This window comes from Lygodium microphyllum, chromosome 30, assembly GCF_053477565.2.
Source record: "Lygodium microphyllum isolate KBCC chromosome 30, Lygodium_microphyllum_v1.1.10, whole genome shotgun sequence".
Classification (NCBI taxonomy): domain Eukaryota; kingdom Viridiplantae; phylum Streptophyta; class Polypodiopsida; order Schizaeales; family Lygodiaceae; genus Lygodium; species Lygodium microphyllum.
This window is the reverse complement of record NC_141164.1, coordinates 67,727,851-67,753,255: the sequence shown is the minus strand read 5'-3', so window position 1 is coordinate 67,753,255 and position 25,405 is coordinate 67,727,851. Positions and strand designations below refer to the sequence as shown.

The 25,405-nt window shown below is 41.9% G+C and overlaps 1 protein-coding gene across 1 annotated transcript in view; it reads left to right on the top strand.

The window, feature by feature from the left end:
- Positions 1-5,069: 5,069 nt before the first annotated feature.
- The window catches only part of LOC148009959 (uncharacterized), a 63,215-nt gene continuing 42,879 nt past the window's right edge, over positions 5,070-25,405 (top strand). Inside the window, exons 1-3 of the mRNA XM_087672500.1 lie at positions 5,070-6,946; positions 7,134-7,972; positions 8,189-8,333. Of these exons, the coding sequence (XP_087528626.1) occupies positions 6,649-6,946; positions 7,134-7,972; positions 8,189-8,333 (1,282 nt within the window). The 5' untranslated portion in view covers positions 5,070-6,648. The remainder of the gene's footprint in view (positions 6,947-7,133; positions 7,973-8,188; positions 8,334-25,405) is intronic.

Genomic DNA, 25,405 nt, shown 5'->3' with positions numbered 1-25,405 from the left:
GGATTTTTAGTAGGAGGAGAAACCACTGAAAAATCAGTCAGTAGTGAGAAAATTTCCTTCGTAGGGGCATCATATGTCAAGAAAACATAAAGATAGGAACCAAATGTGACATTAGTCACATTACCCCTTATGACTTGGATAAAATGTTGATCCATTTTAGCGAGGATATATGAACTCCAATCAATAGTAATACCCTTCAACACCATGCGGGAAGCTGTAAACAATTCCTTTGAAAGATAATTAGAAGGGGGTTTTGCAAGCATGAACTTGTCCTAAAGGAACTGGCACAATTGTTTCCAGAAAGGGTTAGAAATCTTAGATACACTAATTCCTAAAGTAGTAATGACCCGCTTAGGATCCAAGACATCCATGGTATGCTTCTACAAAAGCTTCAAAATGTCCTCATTTGAGAAAAGTTGACAGGCAGTAGGAAAAGGTTCCCCACAGTGGGGTAAAGAAAGAGCTTTTCCCAGGCTCTTAGGTGTCACAAGGATAACAATGTTACGAACAGAGCCAGATCTCTTGCTGTAAAAAGTTAAGAATTGATCACACATGTCATGATCATCAGGAACAAGTGGCTGTGGAAGAGCCACAAATTTGGATAACTTGGCCTTAGAAATAAGATCCGATTCTAGCAACTATGAATAATCATGAAAAACCAATGGAACGTACTGGACCATGGGAGGAGTACGAGGCACCATTCAGATGGATCACACACACCACACACATATAGACAATCACAAGGAATGCTTACAAAATAACATAATAGCAACGGATAAGATATTGACAAAATAAATGACTCACGTGGACACGACTGACTGACCACCCCATGTAATCCACATTCTAAAAAATTTCAACATGATGACCTCTCCACTTATGCGATCGAAAGCTTCGTGAAGTGCAAACATATAGGCACCCAATATCCATGTATCTAATAAACAATAATAATACATAGCATCCCTTGACTCAAATCAACATGACCAAAGAAAAGTGGACTAAACCAAAACCACAACACACTGATAACCAAACCACACCTAACTAAGACGGTCAACAAGGAGGACTGAGACTGATAACCACGTCACCCACCCCACATAACGCTTAATTTAGAAGGCAAATTGTGCAATGTGAGGGGAAGGGTAAATTTAATTGAGCGTAAATTTTAATAATTAATTAACAACGGGTGAGTTTCATTAAGTGATAAATCTTAGCAAAAAAATGACGGTTTATTTTACCCATTAATTAGAAATTATTAAGTTTCATTATGCTTTAATATTTCTCAGATATTATTCTCGAACTCAAGATCTGTAATATTTTATTACAAACTAAAAATGTGTGTTTAATGCATGAAATACGTACTACGTGAATGATTGCCTAATTTTAATTGAATTATATGTGTGTATAGCACGGATGCACATGAAAAATGTGGTCAATTGGTTCCTTTTAGTAATTAGTTGTGATGTTTGGTGCAACAAAAAAAAGATAGGTAAAAAAAACGGGGTACCTGGAGGGCGTGTGAATGCGAGCGTATTTGAATGTGCACACTAAAAAAATCAACTAATATGATGCGAAAGGATCATGACCACGATGCAATTCAAAATACACTCTAGCTTTTGTTTGATTTATTTTGGTTTTTTAAAAGATTTTTTTGAATTTTATTTGAATGTGTTAGATTTGGATTTTACACACACACACACACACACACACACACACACACACACACACACACACACACGCACACGCACACGCACACGCACACGCACACGCACACGCACACGCACACGCACACGCACACGCACACGCACACGCACACGCACACGCACACGCACACGCACACGCACACGCACACACACACACACACAAATTGATCATAGGAATTCATTGGATTTTTTCAAAAATTTAGGTAAAATTTTCTCTATTTTTCTAAATTTTTATGAATTTTAATGGAATATTTAGGTTTTTGTGAGATTTTCATTTTTTGGTTTTTTAATTTGTATTTTTCAGCTAAAATGCATTATCAATTTTTAAAGAGAATGTTTATATTTTGATTATAATTTTTTGGTGAATTTTCTCATTTAAATTAAAATTTAATAATTTAATTTAATTCATTTAATATTTTTAATGCTTTTTGCAATTTAAAATTACAAGAATGCGTGTATCCGGGGGTGAACTACGTGTGAACAACAACAATCCCACTGTCGCATGGACAAGACCACACATGCATCCTCGTGCGTGAATGACCAGTTAAATGACCACACATGCATCGTGGCGTGCACAAACACAACAATCATGAACATTTGTTTTTTCTTTTTTCTTTTGTTTGGTTTATGGGGTTTTGAAGGTGGTGGAAGGGGAAAATTTTTTGACTGTGAAGGTGGAGGGGGGGGGGGTGAAAATGAGTTCGAGGGGGGGGGGGGGGGGGGGAGATGGGCACTAAGGGGAAAACAATGGGGATTGGGAGGGGGACACTAAGGGGGGTAGTAAAAGGGGTTTTGAGGGGACAAAGGGGAGTAGGATGGAAATGGGTGGGGGTAATATGGGGTGAGTTGGGGGGAAAATAGGGATGGGGAGGGGGGTGGACAATGCTGGGATGGGCAGGTGGGTGGGACCAAAGGGGTGGCGAGGGGTTGTGGGGACAAGGTGGCGAGATATAGGGTGGGGTAGGGCGGCTAGGTAGCGACTAGGGCAGCGAAGGCGAAGGGAGGAGTAGTGGTTGTCGTGGGCAAAGAGGGAAGTGTGAGCAAGGGATATTGGGCGGCGCGGCAGGAGAGGTGAGGAGAAGATATGGAGTTGGTGAGGAAAGGCTGAAGGGAGGAGGCGAGGAGGAGGGGGAGGAAGAAGAGAAAGAGAAGGAGGCGGGAGAGGAGGAACGGAAGAGGGAGCAAAAAGAGGAGGAAAGAGAGAGAGGGAGGAGGGAACATGAGGAGAGAGAAGGAGGAGATGGTGGGGAGAGGGAGAGGGTGGGGAAGAGGGAGGAGAACCCCGAGCAGGGAGGGGCAGATGGTAGGAGAGAGAAAGAGGGAGAGGAGAGGATGGGGGTTGGGGAGAGAGAAAGAGGGAGGGAAGAGAAAGAAGGAGATGGGGGGGTAGGCAAAGGGGACGGTTAGGGGAGGGGGTAATGATTTAGTTTTTTTAAATGTTATGTTTAATTAAAAAAATAAGTGTGCCCCCCTCGCCTTGCGCAATCCACTACAAAGCTCCTATGCAAACTCCACCAATGAAGGATGGCTCTTGCCAACCTATTTGTAGTTCAAATTTTTTATTTACATTTTCTACTTATCATGTGGTCTAAAAATCAACAATCTATTTACTTTTATTTATTTAGTGAAGCTTATTGAAAACACACACACATAGATGCACGATGAGAGTTCATGCTTAGAAACATGCACTTGGGGTGACAACTAATGAGGTGGAACACTTAATGAGTTATGGTCCAAAGAGATGAGCACATGTAGTCTTGTATGACATTCTCATCCATGGATTCCAAACTAAGTTACTAGAAGTGTGTGCACACATTTATTCTTCTCCTCTCCTCCTTAGTCTCTTTCTCACACACTGTCTCTCTCTTTAGCAAATGTATTGAGACAATAAAATTTACACTTGTTTCTACCAATTGACATCCCTTCTTACTACTGTAAATAATCGACGAGAGAGAGAGAGAGAGAGAGAGAGAGAGAGAGAGAGAGAGAGAGAGAGAGAGAGAGAGAGAGAGAGAGAGAGAGAGAGAGAGAGAGAGAGAGAGAGAGAGAGAGAGAGAGAGATATATATATATATATATATATATATATATATATATATATATATATATATATATATATATACAAAGAGAGAGAGAGAGGAGGAGGAGGAGGAGGAGGAGGAGGGAGGAAGGGTTTGAAATTCCACAATATTGGTCTACTCAATAAGTAGTTGAAGTCCATATCATCTTAATCCTCAATAAGTGACAGAGTGTGGAATGGAGACATCATATAGTTGTGTCATGGTCAAAGCATAAATGTCCATGTAGTGAGAAAGCTCACATTTTATCTTTCCATTAATTTTTCCAAGTGATGTAACCATTCATCCTTGTTTGCTTGTAGCAAAACCATCCACAACAACATCAATAAAAATATTGACATCACAAGTACTCATTTGTTCTAAGTAAGAGAACAGAGGTCTAAGGAACTAAGCACAATAGCATAGATGCACATGATGACAAAAAATGGTAAGGGTCATGCCACACACAACTAATGACTAGACTCTTCTAATGTCTTGCAAGTAAAGTAATCCCCTTTTATAGTAAGTAGGATGGTTGGAAAAAGGTGCCACATGCACTTTCCTTTACTTATTGTACTTCGAGAAAGTATAGCAAGTTTACATGTGGCATGGCCCTAAGTATGTGAACTTCTACTTGAAGTTGAAGCATATTTATTAGGATGGTGTGCAATTTGAAGTACGAGGGAGGGCATGGCTCCCAATTTTATAAATCTTGGAGAGAATTTTGCCAAGTCTCCATCATACACATCGTATAGCACACAACCATTCAATGTTTTTTTTAGTCCATACCAACATGAATTTCAATGATATCAAGCGAGCAAGAAAGATTGTTATCAAAAGTACTTGGTTCATTCAAGCAACTCCAAATAAGCTCTACTCCCTATCCTTGCAGATTAATCATTGATAGCAACGCCAATTTCAATGATATCGAACAAGAAAAATTGGTATCGAAAGTACTTGTTGGTTCATGCAATCGCAAAAGAGCTCTACTCCCTAATACCTATCCTTGCAAATTAATAATTGATCTTAACAACACAAAGTATCTAGTTTTATGACACCTAGGGCTAATTGTCCAAGATGGGTTAAGATTTAGTATAGATTTGAGACCTTTGAGTAAGCGTTCCCTGTTTAGGGGGGGATAGACAAATATTTCTGCATAAAAACATGACATCTCCATGACGATAGATAACCATCATGGTAACTTTTCCCTTAGATATAGTATAGCGTAGATAGTACCGATTTGTCACTTTGGCAAAGATTCGGTGCTTTCGAAAGGTTTTACAAAGGTTGCAGATACAAACTCGGGCGACCTTTCTACTCACTGCAGAAACTTTGTACATAGAAAATTTGCAGTACAGGAAAAGGCTCCGGGGGGAGAGGAACGAACAAATAAGAATCCTCAGAAGTCTTTCGTTCTGCGAGCAAGAAAGCACGTCGTCACCATCATCATCATCATCATCTTCTTCTTCTTTACTCCCTTCGAAGAAAAAACCAGCCACTGGCACCTAAGCCTCTGTTGGTGCCTTAAATTCTGTGTAGCCAAATGAACAGAAGCAGACAAAAACACCATGCTCGTTGCTCTCTACTATCTACAGTCTAGAGTCTAGACTCTCCCTCTCTCTCTCTCTCTCTCTTTCTCTCTCTCTCCGCCCCTAATGATTGCACTGCACAGACCATCATTGCCTCTCAGTTCCCTCTCTGTATCTGTGTCCTCTTATAACACGTCCATTGCACGTGGAACAAGAAGCGTACATACAGTCATAGGCCCTGAGGCTTGCAGGCTGAAGCTTCATCTTCCAAGAAGCGCACATACAGTCATAGACCTTGAGGCTTGCAGGCTGAAGCTTCATCTTCCATCTCAAGGCGAGCTTGCTCGCTTCAAGGTTAGCGCTTTGAACAGTTAAGTCAGTTTGAGGCGCTTCAGGAGGAGTTTTTACCAATAGATTACAGGCAGCAGATTACATTTTGCAGACGTTCAGTCAAAATTTTTGCAGCGACAAATATGGCCTTTTGAGAGGTTTGCAGACGAGAAACCAATTTTCGAGGCGGCGTTTGAAGTGAAGCCAGCTTGGAGCGCGCTAGGAGAAGAAATTTATTACATGCAGCAGATTGCAAAATGCTTGACGGGTCTCAGGAGGAGAAGTAGATTACACGCAGCAGATGACGTTTTGCAGACGTGCAGGCGAAAGATTTGCGGGGACATACAGGGCCTTTTAAGAGGTTTGTTGATGAGCAGCCATTTTTTTGAGGCGGTGTTTGAAGCTTTGGACCGTGTGAGGTGATAGCAATGGCTGCGGCCGAAAGGTCTCAAGGCCCCAGTAGTTGGAGGAGGGAGGCTTTTCGGATGCAATGGTGAAGCCTGTAGTGGTGGCGAGGGATTAAAGCAGGAACCAAGGTTGAAGAAGGGGACAAGACAGACAGGGAACGCCGTCTTAAAAAAGATTTATTAGCGAAATTTTTAGCATGCAATGGCGAAGCGAGGGAGAAAAATAAGAATTAGGATAGTAGAAGGGGGGAATTTGGCGAGGGGTCGCCGTCCTTTTGAAGCTTTGGTAGCTAAATTTGGTTGCTGCCGACAGTAATTGCAACGTTCGGCCGACAAATCAATAGATGCAGCAGTGGTCCCTATCTGAAGTCGACCTAATCTAGGGTTTAGACAAGAATTAAACTGCACTGAACTTGGCTTCCGAGCTACGGCTTTGGACAGGAAAGCCTGTCCATACATGATAGGTGCTTTCATGCTCCTCAAACTTATCGCTGGTAGTTTGCTTTCGCCTTTTATTCCCTCTTCACTTCTCCCGATCGTTTGCCTTGACCTTTAAGCCTTCGCAATCTGTCGCCTGCTTGCGTGAACCACTACTGTTGATCACATAGAGGTTTTATCTGTTCTCCTGGATGGAAAATTCCTCTTCAGCTTCTGAATCCGCTCAGACGCATGAAGCTAATGTAGCAGATAAGTTGAACGATTTGCCTCCAACATTTGAAGAACTGACAAGACATGAAGTGGACCCTGCACATTCAGTTGGCCCAGATTATCAAGACCCTCCGACAGAAGAATTGGCCAGAAGAACCAGCAAGGACGACATGTCTGGGAATCAAGTCAATGCCCTCGTGTCAAACCAAATGCAAGAATCTGTTTCAAATACAAATGATGAAAAATTATTGGTGTTACACGAGCTTGGAAACACTTCAGGTTCGACATTGCCAGTGTTCTCTTTTGTTTTTTGAGCAAGAGGGAGGAAGAGATCTCTAGGTTTTCTTATTAATATGGGTAGAGCAAGAAATCTGTCTAGACAGAATGGCAATTATCAGGCTTGAGGAATTTGTTGCTGAATCACAAGGCTGTTTGCTGACTTCAGAAACTTGTCTTGATGTTACAGCATTACAAGATTCAGCACCAGTTGGTTTAGTTCATCTTAGTATCTGCAAGGCAGATGAAATCAGTAATGCTGGAGCCACTTCTGGATTTGGCACAGATCCTTCTTCCAGTCCTGTAAGTCCAGGAAGTCTCATTAGTCCAGGAGGTGCAAACCTGATGAACAAGGCAGATGAAGTCAGTACTGCTGGAGCCGTTTCTGGAGTTGACACAGATCCTTCTTCCAGTCCTGTAAGTCCAAGAAGCGCAAACCTTTATGATCAAGCGCTTGAGGATATCAGGTTGTTAAGGTCAGAATTGCTCGTCAATGGGCCCACAAGTTTCGATGTCATGGTGTTACAAGAGTCAACACCAGTTAGCTCAGTTCATCTTAGTGCCGACAAGGCTAATGAAAATGGTAATGGTGGAGCCACTTCTGGATTTGATACAGACCCTTCTACCAGCCTTGCTAGTCCAGGAGATGCAAACCTTTATGATCAAGCAACTGATGATATTGGGTCAGTGAAGTCAGAATTGCAAGCCAATGGGGTCACAAGGATTGAGGAAGGTAATCAAGAAACTGACTTGTGTCCTAACTCTTCTGACAGAAGCTCAGCCTTGGAGAATGTTAAGGTTCCTGAGCCTCCAGGTGATGGTGATAAGTCAGGTGAACTTTCATGTGGGGTAACAGATGGGGTTGAGACAAAATTTTCAGGGGGATTAGCAGCTGGCAGTTCATATTATGTCACAGTGGTAGCAAAGGGTGATAATGATACTATGAGTCCTTCAAACATGGTTGGGAGCTGTGTTCTAGATTGTGACATTGGTCTGGATAGCAAAGACAAGGAGCTGTTTGCATCACCTGTAAGAGAACCAGACTTTCTGTTCTGCCTAAATTCTCTTTAGCTCATGCTTTGGACTTGGAGTTTGTTTGGAAAGTGAATTATATGTCAATTTCTTAGTTGGAATGCATAACACCATTTTGGAAGAAGAAGTGGGATATGCCATTGTTCTTTGATGGGCTCAAGTTTTTAACAAATATGCTTATTGTGAACCTTAACACTGCTTGTTAGCTTGCAGGAACACAATCAAGTCTTTGAGAGCAGTGTTGCAGAATGGACCAGTGAAGTCACTGTGGCTAGAAATAGCACATTGCTTATCAACAATCTGGAGGGTTGGCATCGTTTTGATCTGGAAGAAGGGAGTCAGGATGCTTATCATACAGGTTGAGTATATGGTCCAGTTTTAACCTTTCACTACTTTCTTTACACAGAATGTCACATTTCTATTGAGTTTGCTGCATGATGAACACACTCATTAATTCTTATTGTTTTTCTATCCATGCATGTGATTTGCATGGGTGTATTTTAATCCACAAGTTTGACCAAAGCTTCCCATACTATTAGTCAATTTTGATCAGAGTGGTTGTAAGTGGATGACTTTTCCCTTAAAGTAGGGTAGCCTCCTGTATCGTGCAAATATTGGCAAGGTTAGGCCAAGATGAAATTGCAAAGCTACCTACGACAACTGGGCGTATTAAAGCGAGCAAACTTACACTGGGATGGCATCATTGAAGCATCAAGTCAGCTGAAAATAGCTAGACTAGATACCAAAAGCAAATAAACACCCATGTGTTTTGCATCATTGCAAACTCTGTTCTCTACTAGCAGAAAGCAACAACATTACTGCACAAAGTCTTGCCGATTGCAATTTTCTGCATTAAAATTGTACTTATCTAGATACACAGTCATGTTAATATAACAATAAGCCACCGGGTGTGCATTAAAGGTGAAGGACAAAGTATGTGCTGGAGTGTTGAACAGGATGGAGCTAGAGAGGTCAAGGATGTGGTGGATGACAATGACATGCAGGGTCAGACTGTTCATGGGTCAGGGAGAGGTTAACAGTAGTTTGATAGGGACATGCAGGCAGACAGACAGTGAAATTTGGCTATGTTGACTGTGATTGGCAACTTTGCATATCATATTCATATGATTACAGGCCGCATATGATGCATGCCGATCATACTTTGGCAATGCTCTGATTTTTCTTGAGAAGTCAAAGAAAATTCAGGCTTGGGATTCGAATTATTCTCCAATCATCTTCTCATATTCATATGTGTATGCCACATGGAAGTCTGAAAAATTTCTGGTGACACTGCGTTTCAGAAATGGGAGAAATGGAAACAGCAAAAAATAGAGTTTCAGCCAATGTTGGAAACGAGGACAGAATTTTCGATTTTGGCATTGAATCCATGCATAGACACTTTAATGTATGAATGCACACAACACCGTTTACTCAAATTTCACATAAAACTTCAAACCTTCTTGTCACGTGAACATGTTACACCATACATGATTATTACAAGATTGTAGAACATCAAATATTGAGTTACAAACAATGAGCATTCAGGGAGTAACAGGGCTGCAATTTACATAGATATTTGAAAACTCAAAAGACATATGAGCACTAGGCATACATGATACACCATGGACAATGAGGAGGGGGAGGAGCAAGAAGAAGAAGAAGAGGAAGAAAAAGAAAATAGAGGAAAAGAAAGAAGCAGAAGAAGGAAGGAAAGAAGGAAGGAAAAGAAGGGGGTGAAGGTATCACGAGGACGTTAAATTTTGAGATACTCTAATCTTGGTGATAACATTTGATTAAGATATTAATCGATGTTTAGCACATGTGATGCGCATGGCAGTTATTTCATGGTAGTAGGTCAAGGACCCTGAGGGCGCAGTGGGTTTCAAAGGCAAAAGCTGTGATAAATTTTACTAAATGGGTTTTGGTGGTCAATTGGTGTTAGTTGACTGTAGGACAGTTGTTTGGTCAATAAGTGTTAGTGGTGACACTAGGGACTAGCATTAACTAATTAATTAATGCCAGTCTAAGGGTCAACAGAGGTTGGGGATCACTCCAGGTTGCAAATAGCCTAGGCAATTTAATTATCTATGGTTGCATTTAATTCTGGGTAGGGTCGAAAGGACTGAAATTATTTTTCAAGATTATTTAATTTTGAAAATTAATTAGATGGTTGGATAATGTTGAAAAATGGGTTTACAAGGTTGCCACTTGGCAAAGATGCCCATACAAATTGAGAAAACATTTTTGGAGGTTGGGTCTCAGCCGTTCAGTCAGTTTACAGCTTGAGAGAGAGAGAGAGAGAGAGAGAGAGAGAGAGAGAGAGAGAGAGGAGTTGGTGGTCTATTTTCTGATCAGAGAATAACAATTTACTGTAGAAGACAACCACCTAGGGGCCTTAGCAGGCAGGAGATAGCAAGGAGACCTTCTAGGGGTTGACAACAACATTATTGATTAGGTGACAGCATTTTGGAGGTGCTTGGCAATAGGTGAGTGCATTAAATGCAGTTTGGAGCAAGTAGTAGGCAAATTTTAGGGATTGAAGAAAAAGTTGATTTACAATGGGATTTTCCCAATCCCTTTCGGTATTTCAACTTCCCTTACTGTCCAAAGTGACCAGCAAGTCTTCAATCTATTTTGCCCCTTGATTCGGGCACTCAATTGGCCTTCACCCACTTCATAGACGATGAAAATGCCCCAAATTCAATGCATGGCTAGTCCTCCATCTGAATTCAGCTGAAATTCACCTTCAGTCTTATTGAATCCAAGTCTTGGAGCTTTCAATTTCTGGCACACTTCCCAAGGCTGTTGCTAAACCCTAATTTTTGTTGGTAATTAGGGTTTACAGCAGAGAAATTTGCAATTTCTCAATCTCCAAGGGTCCAAATGCTGAGATCTTTGGAGCAAGGCTGTGAAATGGCTAGGAGATGAGAGGGAAAGCTATAGAGAGAGAAAATTCAGAGTTTTGTCGCGAAGAATAGCTGAAAATCAGTCAAATGCAGCTGATGCCCTTACACAACAGTTTGCAGATGCAAAGAACTGAAGAAAATCAGTCATTTAGGTAGCAAGCTGAAAAATCAGAAAATCAGGGAGATATATTTCATTTGTGAATGGGAGGGTCACATTGCAAGGACTGTGCCAATAGGTAGCAAGCTGAAAAATTAGAAAATCAGGGAGATCTTGTCATGAGGACATGTATTTTTGAAACCTCACTTAATATGTGGATTAATTTTTAATCACACGGTTAAGTAAATGTTGCACATGTGAGTTGTAATTGGGGTTAGAGTAAATTTTACAAGCTTGGGACCCAAGGAAATTATGAGATGTCAAACGCAAAAGTTGCTCTAAGCTATGCTGCACAAGTACTTGGTGGTATCTGGTGCCAGTTGTTGGCCTAGGTCATTCATTTGGCCATAAGTGTTAGTTGGTGACACTAGAGAAGTGGCGTTTAATGGTGCCTAATGCCAATCTGATGGTCATAGATGGTGTTGAGACACTCGGGAATGGAAGTTGCCTAGCCAATTTAATTATTGGCCAGCCAGATTATTTTTCAAGGTACTGAAATAATTATTAAATTAAATTTCAGTATTTAAAGACTGAAAATTAATATTTAATTATGGATAATGCGGGAAAAACCATTTGGGAAGGCTGCCACTTGTCAAAAATGCCTATGCAAGACTGAAAAACATCTTTAGAGGTTGGAGAGAGGCATTTTTAGGGTATTCAGCTTGCAAGAGAGAGCAAGGAGATGCTGTTGGTTTGATTTGCAGCCATTGGAGGAACTTTTGCGGCAACCAAGGGTAGGAGAAGACCAATCAACTGCAAATGACAGCATCTATAGGCTGTTGAGACATGGCAACAACAGTAAATGACTGATTTTTTGTAGTTCTTCACAAAGAAACTCTAAATTCATGTAACCAACTGACCTTTCGTGGATGGGTGGTAAATCCCAGATTACAACTTAATTACAGCAGCAAACAATTAATGCAAATCTGAAAACACAAATTTACCTATTGATCTTGGACAATGTACACCCGATTGGCCCTAAAAATGGCGCCCTTTTCGGTATTTCTTTAGCTTTATTGAAGAAAAAGTTGATTTACAATGGGATTCTCTAAATCCCCTTCGTAATTCAAACTCCCCTTGCTGTCCAAAGTGACCAGCAAGTCTTCAATTTGATTTGCCCCTTGATTCGGGCACTTAATTGGCCTTCACCCACTTCATAGACGATGTAAATGCCCCAAATTCAATGGATGGCTAGTTCTCCACCTGAATTTAGCTGAATTCACCTTCAGCCTTGAAAAATCCAAGTCTTGGAGCTTCCAATTTTTGGCCTCGGTTTTTGGCACGCTTCCTGAGGCTGTTGCTAAACCCTAATTTTTGCTGTAAATTAGGGTTTACAATAGAGAAATCTGCAATTTCTTAGCCTCCAAGGGTCCAAATGTTGAGATCTTCGGAGCAAGGCTGTGAAATGGTTGGGAGATCAGAGAGAAAGCTGTAGTAGCATACATAGGGTTTTGCATATTTCCAGCCATACGCAAATACATTGGGCCTTACACACCATGCATTTGGCTGCTGTATACCATAGGGATTTGTGCCATACATTCCCGTATGCGGTCCTTGTCCAACCATAGCATGAAAAATCGTGCTTCCACCAAAATATCTTGGCTGGCCCATCATAGCATGCATGTTCGGCTGTCCAAAATCCATTGGATTGGCACTTCCGTGATGGCCTTGCATTTGCATTTCTTGCCTCGTAGGTACCAATTGTGTTATTTTATTAGCATCTTTGGGAGCTTCAAATGAAGGGTTTGGCATTATCTTCGGTGTATCTTGCTGTCCCGAAGGCATAGAAGTCGTCTTCTTCTTCTTGTCTTTGCTATTCTTCTTTGGAGCATTCAAAAATTGGGAAAATTGAGGATCCTTTGCCAATTCAGCAAAGAGATTTGCTGTTGTCCTCATCGGATTCTTAAATTGGTCATCAAATTCCTCTTCACTTTGCTAGTCATCAGCATCCTTATGCCTTGAAGGCCGTGCATCTTGCCCAACAGCAACATTTTCAGCTTGCTGTCCATGGTCTGAGCCTTGTCCAAGGTCAGACATTGCATTTCCTTCATTCCCATCCGAACGTTCATACTCAGAGGCGTCATCATTGCTTGAGTCCATCTCATTGTATGAAGACATACTGCTGTAATTTCTTAGCTGAGAGTAAAAATCAGCACTAGCACAAAGCTTTGGCTTTTAGTCGGTGCCTTGGGCTCACCAAATCAAGAGATTGAGTGGTATCCTGGTAATCGAAGAATGTAACTAGCCGTCCTTCCGTGGATGGGTGGTAAATCCCAGATTACAACTTAATTACAGTAGCAAACAATTAATGCAAATCTGAAAATAGAAATTTACCTACTGATCTTAGACAATGCACACCCGAGTGGCCACAAAATTGACGCTCCTTTCGTTATTTCTTTAGCTTTATTAAATAAAAAGTTGATTAACAATGGGGTTCTTATAAATAAATTCCCTAACACAGAAACATAAACAGAAACCGTACGACAGCACAGACTGATAAAAGAACATAGTTAGGGTTAGTGTAACTTAGAGACAATGAAGTTTGAACACAGTGAATAAATGAAGTGATATGACTATTGAATATACGATGCTCATGCAACAAACACACTATGCAGTGAATGAATACTGTACCTCGAACTCCTGTATCTCAAGGATTAAGGCAGAGGTAATGAGTTGGAGAGTGTATCGTACTCTGAACGGATCCCGAATCGCAGAAAGGCAGCCTCTAGATGTCGAACACCGGCAAACACAGTAGTGAGAAGTTGGATCGGATGCAGATAGCAGTGAGGAGAGAGAAAGACTAAAAATGCAGGCAAGACAGCCTGTAGGAGAGAGAAAGACTAAACACGCAGGCAATAGGTGAGAGAAAGACTAAAAAAGTAGGCAAGACAGACTGTAGAGAGAGAAAGACTAAAAACGCAGGCAGAAGGATTGTGATGATATGTAGGCTATACGGCAGCAGGTCTACATAGGAACAACAGTTACCTGGCTGGAATTAGCTCCAAACTGTGTGAAGAGGGCTGGAAATCAGGCGCCAATTGATGGAGACAGCAATGGACAGCTTCGGCTGAGATCTCCTTCGCGAACGGGGTGTGGGCAGCAAGCTGAAACACCTGAAATCTACAAAAACGGGATTAAGGGCTGAATGGAGGGCAGCATATGTATTTATAAAAAGTTTGGGCCCTCCCAAATGGGCTTGTGCTTATGGGACACAGAAACTCTCTAGGATCACTTTTCTTTTAAATGAACAAGGTTTCTTCATTAATTAAGCATGTTTTGGGGTTGTTTAAGTAAAGCTAATGCATTTTTAGCTCAACACCCCCTCTTAGGCCCAACTACGGTGCCACGAGAATAGAGGCCAGCCAAGCCCTTTCTTGGATTATCTTTTACCCCAAGGCGTCCCACCCCAAAGCTGCCAGAGTATCAGACAAAGGGTGCGCGTCAGCTGCCCAGTGGCCTACTAAGACTACAGAGGCGATGGTTATCTTACCAAGGGAGCCCAAGTGATCACCCCAGAGAGGATAAGGCATCGGACAAAGGGTGTACGTTGGCTGCCAAGTGGCCTACCAAGCCCTACAAAGGCGGATGGAATTAGCTATGGATTTTTTTAAAATGTTTTTTTAAAAGGGCTTTTTATTTGATAGATTAAGCATTAAGTGAGGGTTTCAAATGAGGTTTCGTCCTATTGAGTATCTGTGCCTCAAACGGAGAGTGATAAGGGATGGTCAGATCCAAGACCTTTACAAAACAAGCATACTATCCCTACCATTATTGGGTGTCCATGACGAAGAAAATGGCTAAGGGGTGTGTATAGTAAATATGTCAAGCAAGCAAGACAAGCAAAGCAAGCTGGGAAAGATTGCCTTGGAGACTGCCATGTGCAATGCCACGAATATGATGGATCCTAGAGTCAATCACTCCAAACGATTGAAAAGGGATAAATGCGCATAGATGCATGTTTACGTGAACAGAATGCCAATGCATGGGGTAATGCAAAGCGAGATGCAAGATATCATGCTCATGCAATATACTATGCAACGGTGCCACTAGGACAGTCCAAGTGCCCTTTTACAATCATGTCATCCTGACAGTGTGGATGAAGTTACAAATGTGCATAATATAATACAAAAGAATAAATGAATGTAATGTTTAAAAAAAAATGTAAGCATCATCACTATCACTATCAAGAGTAGAAGCCGCTCCCTCTCAAATTGGAAGGGAAAGCAAGAGGGAAGCATCCTCTCCTTGTCAAGCTGAAGAAGTAAAGGAGGGTGTACTCAAGCTGATCCTGGGTAGCAGGTACTAAAGAACCGGTCGGTTGACCGCTTTGGTCAAGATACCTGCAAAATTATGTGATGATGGCACAAACTCTAGGTGAATAGTGCCTAGCTCAACCTGCTCTCTGGAAAAGTGGAAGTGGACTCCCACATACCGTGTCTGTGGTGTGATGATCGGATTGCACGCTAGGGCAATGACACTCTGGATGTCGCAGTAGACAATTGCGAGAGAGTCACATGGAAAGTGAAGCTCTGTCAGTAAACTTCTAAGATAGATGGTCTCGGTGGTGCTATCAAAGAGAGTCCGATACTCAGCCTCGGATGTGGAAGCCGCCATTGTCCCCTGCTTACGGCTGGACCGAGAAATGGGATCTATGCCCAAGGTAAAGAGGTAGCCGCCATGGGAACACCATGTATTAGGATCTCCTATCTAATCAAAATCAGAGTATCCTTGCAAACATAAACCAGAACCATATGTCAGGCCATAAGAATAAGTACACTGCAAATAACGCAACACACGAAGACATGTAATTCAATGTGATATCCTAGGTGCTGTGAAATATTGATTGAGTATTCTAACTGAGTAAGCTAAATCTGGCCTAGTGTGAATTGACCAAAAAAGTTTTCCTATAACACAACGATAGGTATGTTCATCGAAGGGTTGCCCTAGGGTATCCTTCAACAAGTGGACAGTAGGATCTAGAGACGTGGCCACTAGCCGTGTCTGATCCGGAGTGTACTGTTCCACGAGCTGAAGTGCGGACTTCTGTTGTGACACAAAAATACAGCCCCTAGAACGAACTATCTCCATCCCCAAGAAATAGGACAACAAACCAAGGTTTGTCATCTCAAATGTAGCTTTAAGCGTAGCCTTGATTTCCGCTATGACTGCAGAATCTGAGCCTGTGATGAGTAAATCATCAACGTATAGCAAGATATAGCTAACCCCCTTGCAGTAGATCAAATATATAAGTTCGGGTCATAAGTGGTAGAATGGTATTTGTGAGTTTGCAAAAACTCATCCATCCTATGGAACCAAGACCACGCCGCTTGCTTTAGCCCATAAAGAGCTTTATTCAAGCGGAATACCGTATCCCTAGGGTTTCCTGAAGAAAAGCCCGGTGGTTGCTCCATATAGATTTTCTTCTCCAAGAAATCGTTCAAGAAGGCACTCTTGACATCCATTTGATGTATCGCCAACCGTGGTGAGCGGCTAGCGCGAGTAGCAACTGAAAGAAAGTCAACTGCACAGTAGGGACGAAGGTCTCTTCATAATCAATGCCATGCTTTTGTCAAAACCCTTGCATGACAAGGTGAGCCTTGTACTTGTCTAAAGTACCATAAGCTTTTAGCTTGGTCCTTAAAATCCACTTTGTCACGATGACTTACTTGTGGCTTGGACAATCCACCAATGTCCAAGTCTCATTTCGGTCAATACTCTCTAGCTCCTTCTCCATGGCCTCTTGCCATTGAGGGTGTTGAAGAGCCTCCTGCCATGTATCCGGTTCAGAATGCGCTATATAATTAGTTGTAAACGATGACGCAAATGATGTCTGAGGCGCAATCCGGGTAGATCTTCTAGGTCCCTCCAGATTGGAATCCAGTGATAGGATTCCCAAATCCCGTATGGTTTGTTGATACCAGCGAGGCAACGGGCCTCGAGGAGGGGGCATGGGAGCAGAAGAATCTGCAGAAATGCTAGGAGCGGGAAGTAGACCATGCTTAGTAGGTATGATCTCTGATGATGTGGAAGAAGGAATTGGATTGGAATCCGGTGCAGAGGACTGCACGATATCCCTCTTGTCAAAGACGACATCTCGCCTAACGATCACCTTGTTTATTCGAGGATCAAACAAACGATAGCTTTGACTTCAGAGGAATATCCCACAAAAATAAGGAGATCAGCTTAGGGAGTGAGCTTTTCTATCTTGGTATCAGGCGTGCGTGTGTACGCATGACATCCGAAGACTCTGAAGTGGAAAATAATAGGCTGAGAGCCAAAAAATGCCTCATACGGGGTCTTCTGAGGAAGAGCAGTAGTCGGGCACTGGTTGAGGATGTACACCGAAGTGTTATCAGCCTCAACCCAAAGGCGCTTAGGAAGCTCTGTTGCGAATAGCATAGAGCGTGCCATTTCCATGATTGTCCGGTTCCTACGCTCTACGATTCCATTTCGAGAAGGGGAGTTGGTAGAGGTGAGTTGGCGGGAGATGCCATGCTTCTGTAGAAACTCGAAAAACTCATGGGAGATGAACTCACCACCGCTATCACTCCTCATGCAACCGATACGACTACCAGTCTGGTTATGAACCAACAACACCCAAGCATAAAAATATGTGAAAGCATTTAACTTATGCTTGAGAAAATACACCCATATGTATTTGGAATGATAATCCACTATAAAAAAGAAGTACAACACGCTGTTCAAGGCAGCAGTGGATGTCGGGCCACAAAGATCAACATGAATCAATCTAAGAGGTGCCTCTGCATGATGTGAGGTTTGCTAAGGGAATGGGGTATGATGCTGCTTCCCGAGCTGACATGCTTTACAGACATCTCGAGCTAGCTTTAGGCGTGGAAGGCCCTTAACTAGCTCACGGTGTGACAACTCATAAAGAGAGTCATAACCAAGATGCCCTTAGCGAAAATGCCAAAGGCGCTCATTGTTTGTAGGCTCTTGAGATGTGGCTAAGGCTTGGAAGTTATGGAACACGGAGTCCGCAGTGGTTGACTCGGTTAGAAAATGTGTCATGTGGTATAGGCCATTAAGTTGTGCCTCACCGCGAGCAATTACTAAATCAGTCTGGGAGTCGAGGACCTCGATTGCGGTCGCTGTAAAGAAGACTGCTCGTCCCAACCGGCAAAGTTGCTGAACAAATAACAAGTTCACCCCAAGCTGAGGAAGATGATATACATTATCTAGCGAAGCCAGATCCGGACTCTCATTAGTGGCAAAACTGATGCAACCTTGAGCTTGAATCTTGATCGAGGAGTTGTTTCCTAGGCGGACCTGTTCAGCTGCAAGGGTTGGCGAACGGAAAATGTTCGCTATAGGAGTCATATGATGTATAGCTCCACTGTCCACAATGCAAACAGGAGTTGAAGTGCTACGGTAACCTCCTTAGGAGGCAACTCATAGATATGGACAAGACTCGCATTGGATGTCTCTATGGTGACGATGTGGGCCTTTGTAGACTAGTCAAACAAGCCCTCTAGAGTTGAGAACGTTGTCGACTGAGATGGCTAAGCGGTGGCAGTATAAGTCTGACCTTTAAATTGCCCCTTGCCATCACCTTGCCTCCCTTGCTAGGGGTTGCTCGATTGAGGGGCGGGGGTCTGTGACTTAGATTTTGGTGATGTGTCTCTTGCCTTTGATCGACACTCATCGTCAAAATGGCTAGCCTTTTGACAATGTTGACAATATCTATTCTTTTTAGGTACATTCTGCCACCCAAGTTTGAGAGATTGGGATGTGCCTTGTGATTCCCGGGATTGATTTTGATTTTGAGTGGAGGTTTGGTTTTGTTTTCCCTTGCCTTGTTGCCCTTTCTGAGAATGAGCAACAAGAGCCTTCTCGGAAGAGGAATTCATATGAAATTGATCGAACAACTGTGCGTAACGTAACAGTCGACACTCAAATTCACAGAATGTAGGCATGGTAGGCTTTGAAAACTATACCTTCCACAAAATTGAAATATTTCATGGGGAGTTTATTTAGAAACAATGTGACCTGATCGTCAGAGGACTTCGGAGTCCCCATAGTGGAGAATTCGGCGAGAAGACGCCGATACTCAGCCAATTTGACTTTCAAGTCATCCCAGTCAGTGATTTTGAAAAGCTGGAGCTCATGGTCAAGATTGATACGACGGGTCCTATCCCGAGCCGCATAACGGTCAGTCAAGTGTGACCATCGCTTATACGCTAAGTCAAAATGCTGAAGCTGAGAATGAAACTCAGGCAATAAGCCCTGCATCAACTCGACAATAGCGGAGGCATTCCTAGCCTTCCATGAGTGGACAACTCGTATGGGATAAGTGCGGGATTTGGTTGGGGTTCCAATCCTTGCACAAGATCCCATAGGTTCTGGGAGTCAAGGACATGTTTCATAAAGTTTGACCAAGTGGTAAAGTTTGACCCGTTAAAACGAGTCTTGTCATTAAATGCATGCTTGGTAGAAGAGGAGCTAGAACCATGAGGTGTCGGGTAGGTGGGGTAAGATGGATGTGGGGGATAAGATGGTGGGGGGGTAAGATGTAGGCTGGGAGTGTCCAATGAGTGTCAATTGAGGTGGAGGCACTGAAACATGAATGTTTCCATAAGGTGCAGTGTAGGTGGAGGCACTGAGACACGGAAGCCTTGTCCAAAGTGAGGCTGGGGCACAGCAGTATGACCAGAAGGTCCACTAGGTAAGCCCATGGAGGCAAACTGCAGAGTGAATTGATCCATACTCAGGAGAGATTGGGGGGGATACCCAGGCTGCAATGATCCCGAAAATGTATGTGAAGTAGGTGGAAAACCACCCGACTGAGGGAAGGATGAGGTCCTAAAGGATGTGCCTATATTTCCATAACCCCTTGGTGTGATGTGTGGTGCGATATGAGGTGTCTGAAATGGAAATGTAAATGGTGTGAATGGAAGGGGAGTAGTAGCGAAAGAATGTGGTGGGATGGGTGGATTTTGAAAATGTGGCGTATGAGGTGCAGATGCATTTTGTTCATTTTTAACATTTAATGATTGGAAATGAAAGTGTGAAGATGATGCACCGTGCAATGAAGAAAAAAAAAACTCCAAATTCATTCTGATTTTGTGAAGTAGACTGAAAAGAAGGAAGGTTAGAAGAAGAGGTACGTGGCTTTTTCTTATAATCCCCACGACATATGTTAACATACAAGAATTGACCCTCAAGAGGATCTTTTCCGTAGTCAACAGACTAGACTCTTTCTTCCACATGATCTCTACCAGAATATTGCAAAGCAGAAGAGGTAAAAGAAGAAGGAACAAAAGATAAATTTAAAATATCTTCCACCGAAGTGGACGGAAGAGGATGAAAGAAAAGAACATACTCTGGGTCTTGTTCTCCAAGAGGGAGGCCCATCCTTGGTGGAGGTCTCAACGGCCCTGCAACATCATTAGATTTATGTGCAACATCTGAAGAGAGAAATTCATGCATACCTTCATTTAGAAGCTTGTCTTGAAGAGCAATCCTTCGATCGAGCTCCTCAATCTTCTTTCGTCTATAAGCTATGATCAGTTTGTATTCTTCAAAGGTCAGCTTGCCTAGCTTTTCTTCCATGTAATCAGAAGTGTCTTTCACCATGTCGAAATTTTGTGGAGCAAGTTGATCGGCCCCTCTCGCTTGGTTCTCGGCATAGTTGGTTTTGGAGACTGAATCAGTGTTGTTGTGTTCGAAGTCATTTGAACCTAATATTGTTCTTGCTTCTTGTGTAAAGCTTTCAGATCAAAGGCCTAGGTTTCTCAGAGAGTACTAGGCTCTGATATCATGTAAAGAAATACCCTAACACAGAACATAAACAGAAAGCATACGACAAAGCACAGATTGATAAAAGAATATAGTTACGGTTAGGGTAACTTAGAGACAATGAACACAGTGAATGAATGAAGTGATATGACTACTGAATATACGATGCTCATGTAGCAAACACACTATGCAGTGAATGAATACTGTACCTCGAACTCCTGTATCTCAAGGATCAGGACAAGGGTAATGAGTTGGAGAGTGTGTCGTACTCTGAACGGATCCCGAATCGCAGCAAGGCAGCCTTCAGATGTTGAACATCAAAAAACGCAATAGTGAGAAGTTGGATCTGATGCAGACATGAGTGAGGAGAGAGAAAGACTAAAAACGCAGACAGCAAGAGAGAGAAATACTAAAAACGTAGGCAGCAGGACTGTGATGACGTGACAGGCTGTATGGCACTAGGTTTGCACAGGAACAGCAGTTGTCTGACTGGAATAAGCTCCAAACTGCGTGAAGAGGGCTGGAAATCAGGTGCCAACTGATGGAGACAGCAATGGACAGCTTCGGTTGAGATGTCCTCTGCGAACGGGGTGTGGGCAGCAAGTTGAAGCACGTGAAATCTGCAAAAACGAGATTAAGGGCTGAATGGAGGGCAACATACATATTTATAGAAAGTTTGGGCCCTCCCAAGTGGGTTTGTACTGATGGAACACAAAAGTTCTCTAGGATCACGTTTCTTTTAAATAAACAAGGTTTTTTCATTAATTAAGCATGTTTTGGGGCTGTTTAAGTATAGCTAATGTATTTTTAGCTCAACAAGTCTCCCGATTCCCTTTGCAATCCAAACTCTCCTTGCTGTCCAAAGTAACTAGCAAGTTTTCAATCTGATTTGCCCCTTGATTCGGGCACTTAATTGACCTTCACCCACTTCACTGATGATGGAAATGTCCCAAATTCAATTGTTGGCTAATCCTCCATTTGAATTTAGCTGAAATTCACCTTCAGCCCTGAAAAATCCAAGTCTTGGAGCTTTCAATTTTTGGCACGCTTCCCAAGGCTGTGCTAAACCCTAATTTTTGCTGTAAATTAGGATTTACAGCAGAGAAATTTGCAATTTCTTAGCTTTCAAGGGTCCAAATGCTAAGATCTTTGGAGCAAGGCTGTGAAATAGTTGGGAGATGAGAGAGAAAATTCAGAGTTTTGTTGTGAAGAATGATTGAGAATCAGTCAGCTGCTGCCCTGCCATAATAGCTTGCAGATGTAAAGAACTGAAGAAAATTAGTCATTTACTGCTGCTGCCTTGTCTCAACAGCATGTAGATGCTGTCACTTGTTGATTGGTCTTCTCCTGCCCTTGGCTGCCTTAGAAGGTTCTTCAATGGTTATAAATCAAACCAATAGTATCTCCTCCCTCTCTCTTGTAGGCTAAACCTAAAAATGCCTCTTTTCAACCTCTAAAGACGTTTTTCAATCTTGTATGGGCATTTTTGACAAGTGACAACCTTTCCAAATGGTTTTTCCAGCATTATTCATAATTAAATATTAATTTTCAGTCTTTAAATATTAAAAATTAATCTAATAATTATTTTGGTGCCTTGAAAAATAATACACTAATCATAATTAAATTGGCTAGGCAACTTCCATTCCTGAGTGTCTTTGCGCAATCTTTGACCATTAGATTGGTGTTAGGTACCATTAAATGCTACTTCTCTAGTGTCACCAACTGACACTTATGACCAAATGAATGACCTAGACCAACAACTGGCACCAGATACCACCAAGTACTTGTGCGGCATAACTTATAGGAACTTTTGGCTTTGACATTCCGTAATTTCCTCGAGTCCCGAGCTCGTAAAAATTACTCTAACTCCAATTACAACTCACATGTGCAACGTTTACTTAACCATGTGATTAAAAATTAATCCACGTGTAAAGTGAGGTTTCAAAAATACATATCCTCATGATAGATCCTAAGGGAAATTAGCCCAAAACATCAGTGAAATTGGTGCCAAATGTTGTTAGTGATTAACCCAATAATGATGCTATTGAGTTGTACAGAGCATGGGACAAAATTAGGGATCAACATGCATTTATGTTATTTGATAATGGTACATGAGCCAACTTCGTCTCTGTTGATATGGTAGCTCGTCTAGGTATTAGAGAGGATGAGATGGGACACATGGGGGAAGTTGAAATAGCTCATTGGAAAGCTTCGGTTGCATATACAAGGATATGTGGCTAGCAAAGAGTTCTTCATTGCTCTACTTGAGAATTGTGATGTGTTGCTTGGTATGCCATGATGTCACCATATACATGCAGTGATTGATTCACGTGCAAAAGAGATCGCTATTTAGCATAAGGGAAAGGCATTCACACTTGATGTAAAGATGAAAGGTGAATCTATCCCTGTTGTATCTAGAGTTGCCATTTCTAAAGTAATGAAAAATCATCTTTCAGAATTCTTGGTTTTTACTAAGGATAAAGATGATAGTGAGAATGTTGGTAAGTTAGAGAAGGATTGCATGTTATTTCTGAAAATGTATGTTGATTGCTTCTCTCAGTCACTTTCAGGGTAACTACCGCTTGAACAACTTGAAGATCATGGCATAGATCTTATCCTTGAAAGTAGCCCACCTAATAGGTTACTCTATAGAGTTAGGGTAGCCTAGCAAGAGGAGATTATGAGTCAAGTGGATGAGGTGTTAGAAAGAGCCAATTCAACCCAGTTGATTTTCTTTTTGTACTTCAGTGCTTTTGTTGCAGAACAAGGATGGTTCATGGCATATGTGCATCGATTATCGTTCTCTGAAAAAGATCGCGATAAAGAATTGGGTTCCGATTCCTTGGATTGATGATGTTATGGATAGATTGCAAGGAGTAGCCATATTCAGCTGCCGTAAAGATCTGAAAAGTGGCTATTGTTATATACAAATTATATCGGAGAACATCATTTGGGCTATATAAGTTTCTTGTTATGCCTTTTGGGCTTACAAATGCTCTTGCCACTTTTAATTTGATGATGGTTCGCATTTTCAGGCCACATAGAGGGTTTGTGGGTACTTTCGTTGATGACATGATTGTCTATTTAAAGAATGAGGGAGAGCATAAAAGATGTGAAAGCCATAAAGCCTCTTTGCATGCCTCTGTGGCAGCCACATTGGGACAAATTGAATGTTTATATTTGTTTTTTCCTCTTTCTTCCTTGTACTCTAGTTGTCGGTCACATTGAGCACTTGACTGTGGCTCGAGAGATATGGCTGGAGCTAGATCAAATGTACAATTGGATGACCATGTTGAAGTGTTGGTGCTGTTGGATCGAGACTGAGTGAGCTGGGATTGAGAGTGTCAGATTTAGTGTAGGAAGCAGCAGAAAAAAAGTCTTAGGAGTGTAAGCACGACACAATGGGTATTCGGTATAATGATGAATGTACCACTTTTTAGGTTTAGATAATATATAAAGCACAAGAGTGTAAGGGTGTGTTCACACCCGAATACTGTAAAAGACACAATAAGCCTTTATTCCCAACAACCTCCCACCTAAAGGCAACGTGCCTGAAAGAAGAGAAAAGAATTAGCTAAGTCTATGTATGTACAAAGTTAAAATACACATATACTATCCAACCCCCATCATTTGGCAGCAATGAGCAAACCGCTCTGTTGGAAGACCCTTCGTGAGAAGGTCTGTAGGGTTATCATCTTTATGTACCTTGATAAGCTCAATGCTCTTGTTGTCAAGTACATCCTTGATAAAGTGATACTTCACCTGTATGTGCTTTATCTTTGTGTGAAAAATAGGATTCTGTGCTAGCATGATAGCACTTTGACTGTCACAGTGGAGGATAGGAACCTCTGTAATACCAAGCTCTCTCACCAGATGTGAAAGCCATAAAGCCTCTTTGCATGCCTCTGTGGCAGCCACATAGTCTGCCTATGTAGTAGACAATGCAACACACTTTTGTAGCTTGGATATCTAAGTGACTGCTCTACCTGTGAACATGAACACATATCCTGAAGTAGACTTTCTATAGTTAGGATGGCCAGCATAGTTTGCATCCATGAACCCAACAATAGATGACTCCTACTTACACAAATCCTTTGTGCCCTTAAGGATTAAGGTATCTCATGATACCCCTTCACTGCTTTTACAATGCTTTTTGCCAGGATATGCCATGTATCTGCTAACCACTCACACCGCAAATGCAATGCCAGGACATGTAGCAACTATAGCATACATCAAGCTACCAACAGCTGAGGCATAATGTATCTTGGCCATTTTGGCCTTTCCATCATCAAATGCAAGACTGTCGTATGCACTAAGTTTCACATATGGAGGCAATGGTACACTAATGGCTTTCTCCCTCTCCATATTGAAACGTTGTAAAACCTTAGTGACATACTCCTCCTGTGACAGATAAAGAAGATCCTTCGATTTTTCTCTGAGTATACACAAGCCAAGAATGTGATTGGTCTCACCAAGATTCTTTATATCAAAGCAATTGTGTAAACTATGCTTCAAGGAGTCCAAGGCATGAACATCCTTGCCTGCAATCAGCATGCCATCCACATACAAAACCAAGAGAATAAGGCTGTTATCTATTGCCTTCTTGGTGTA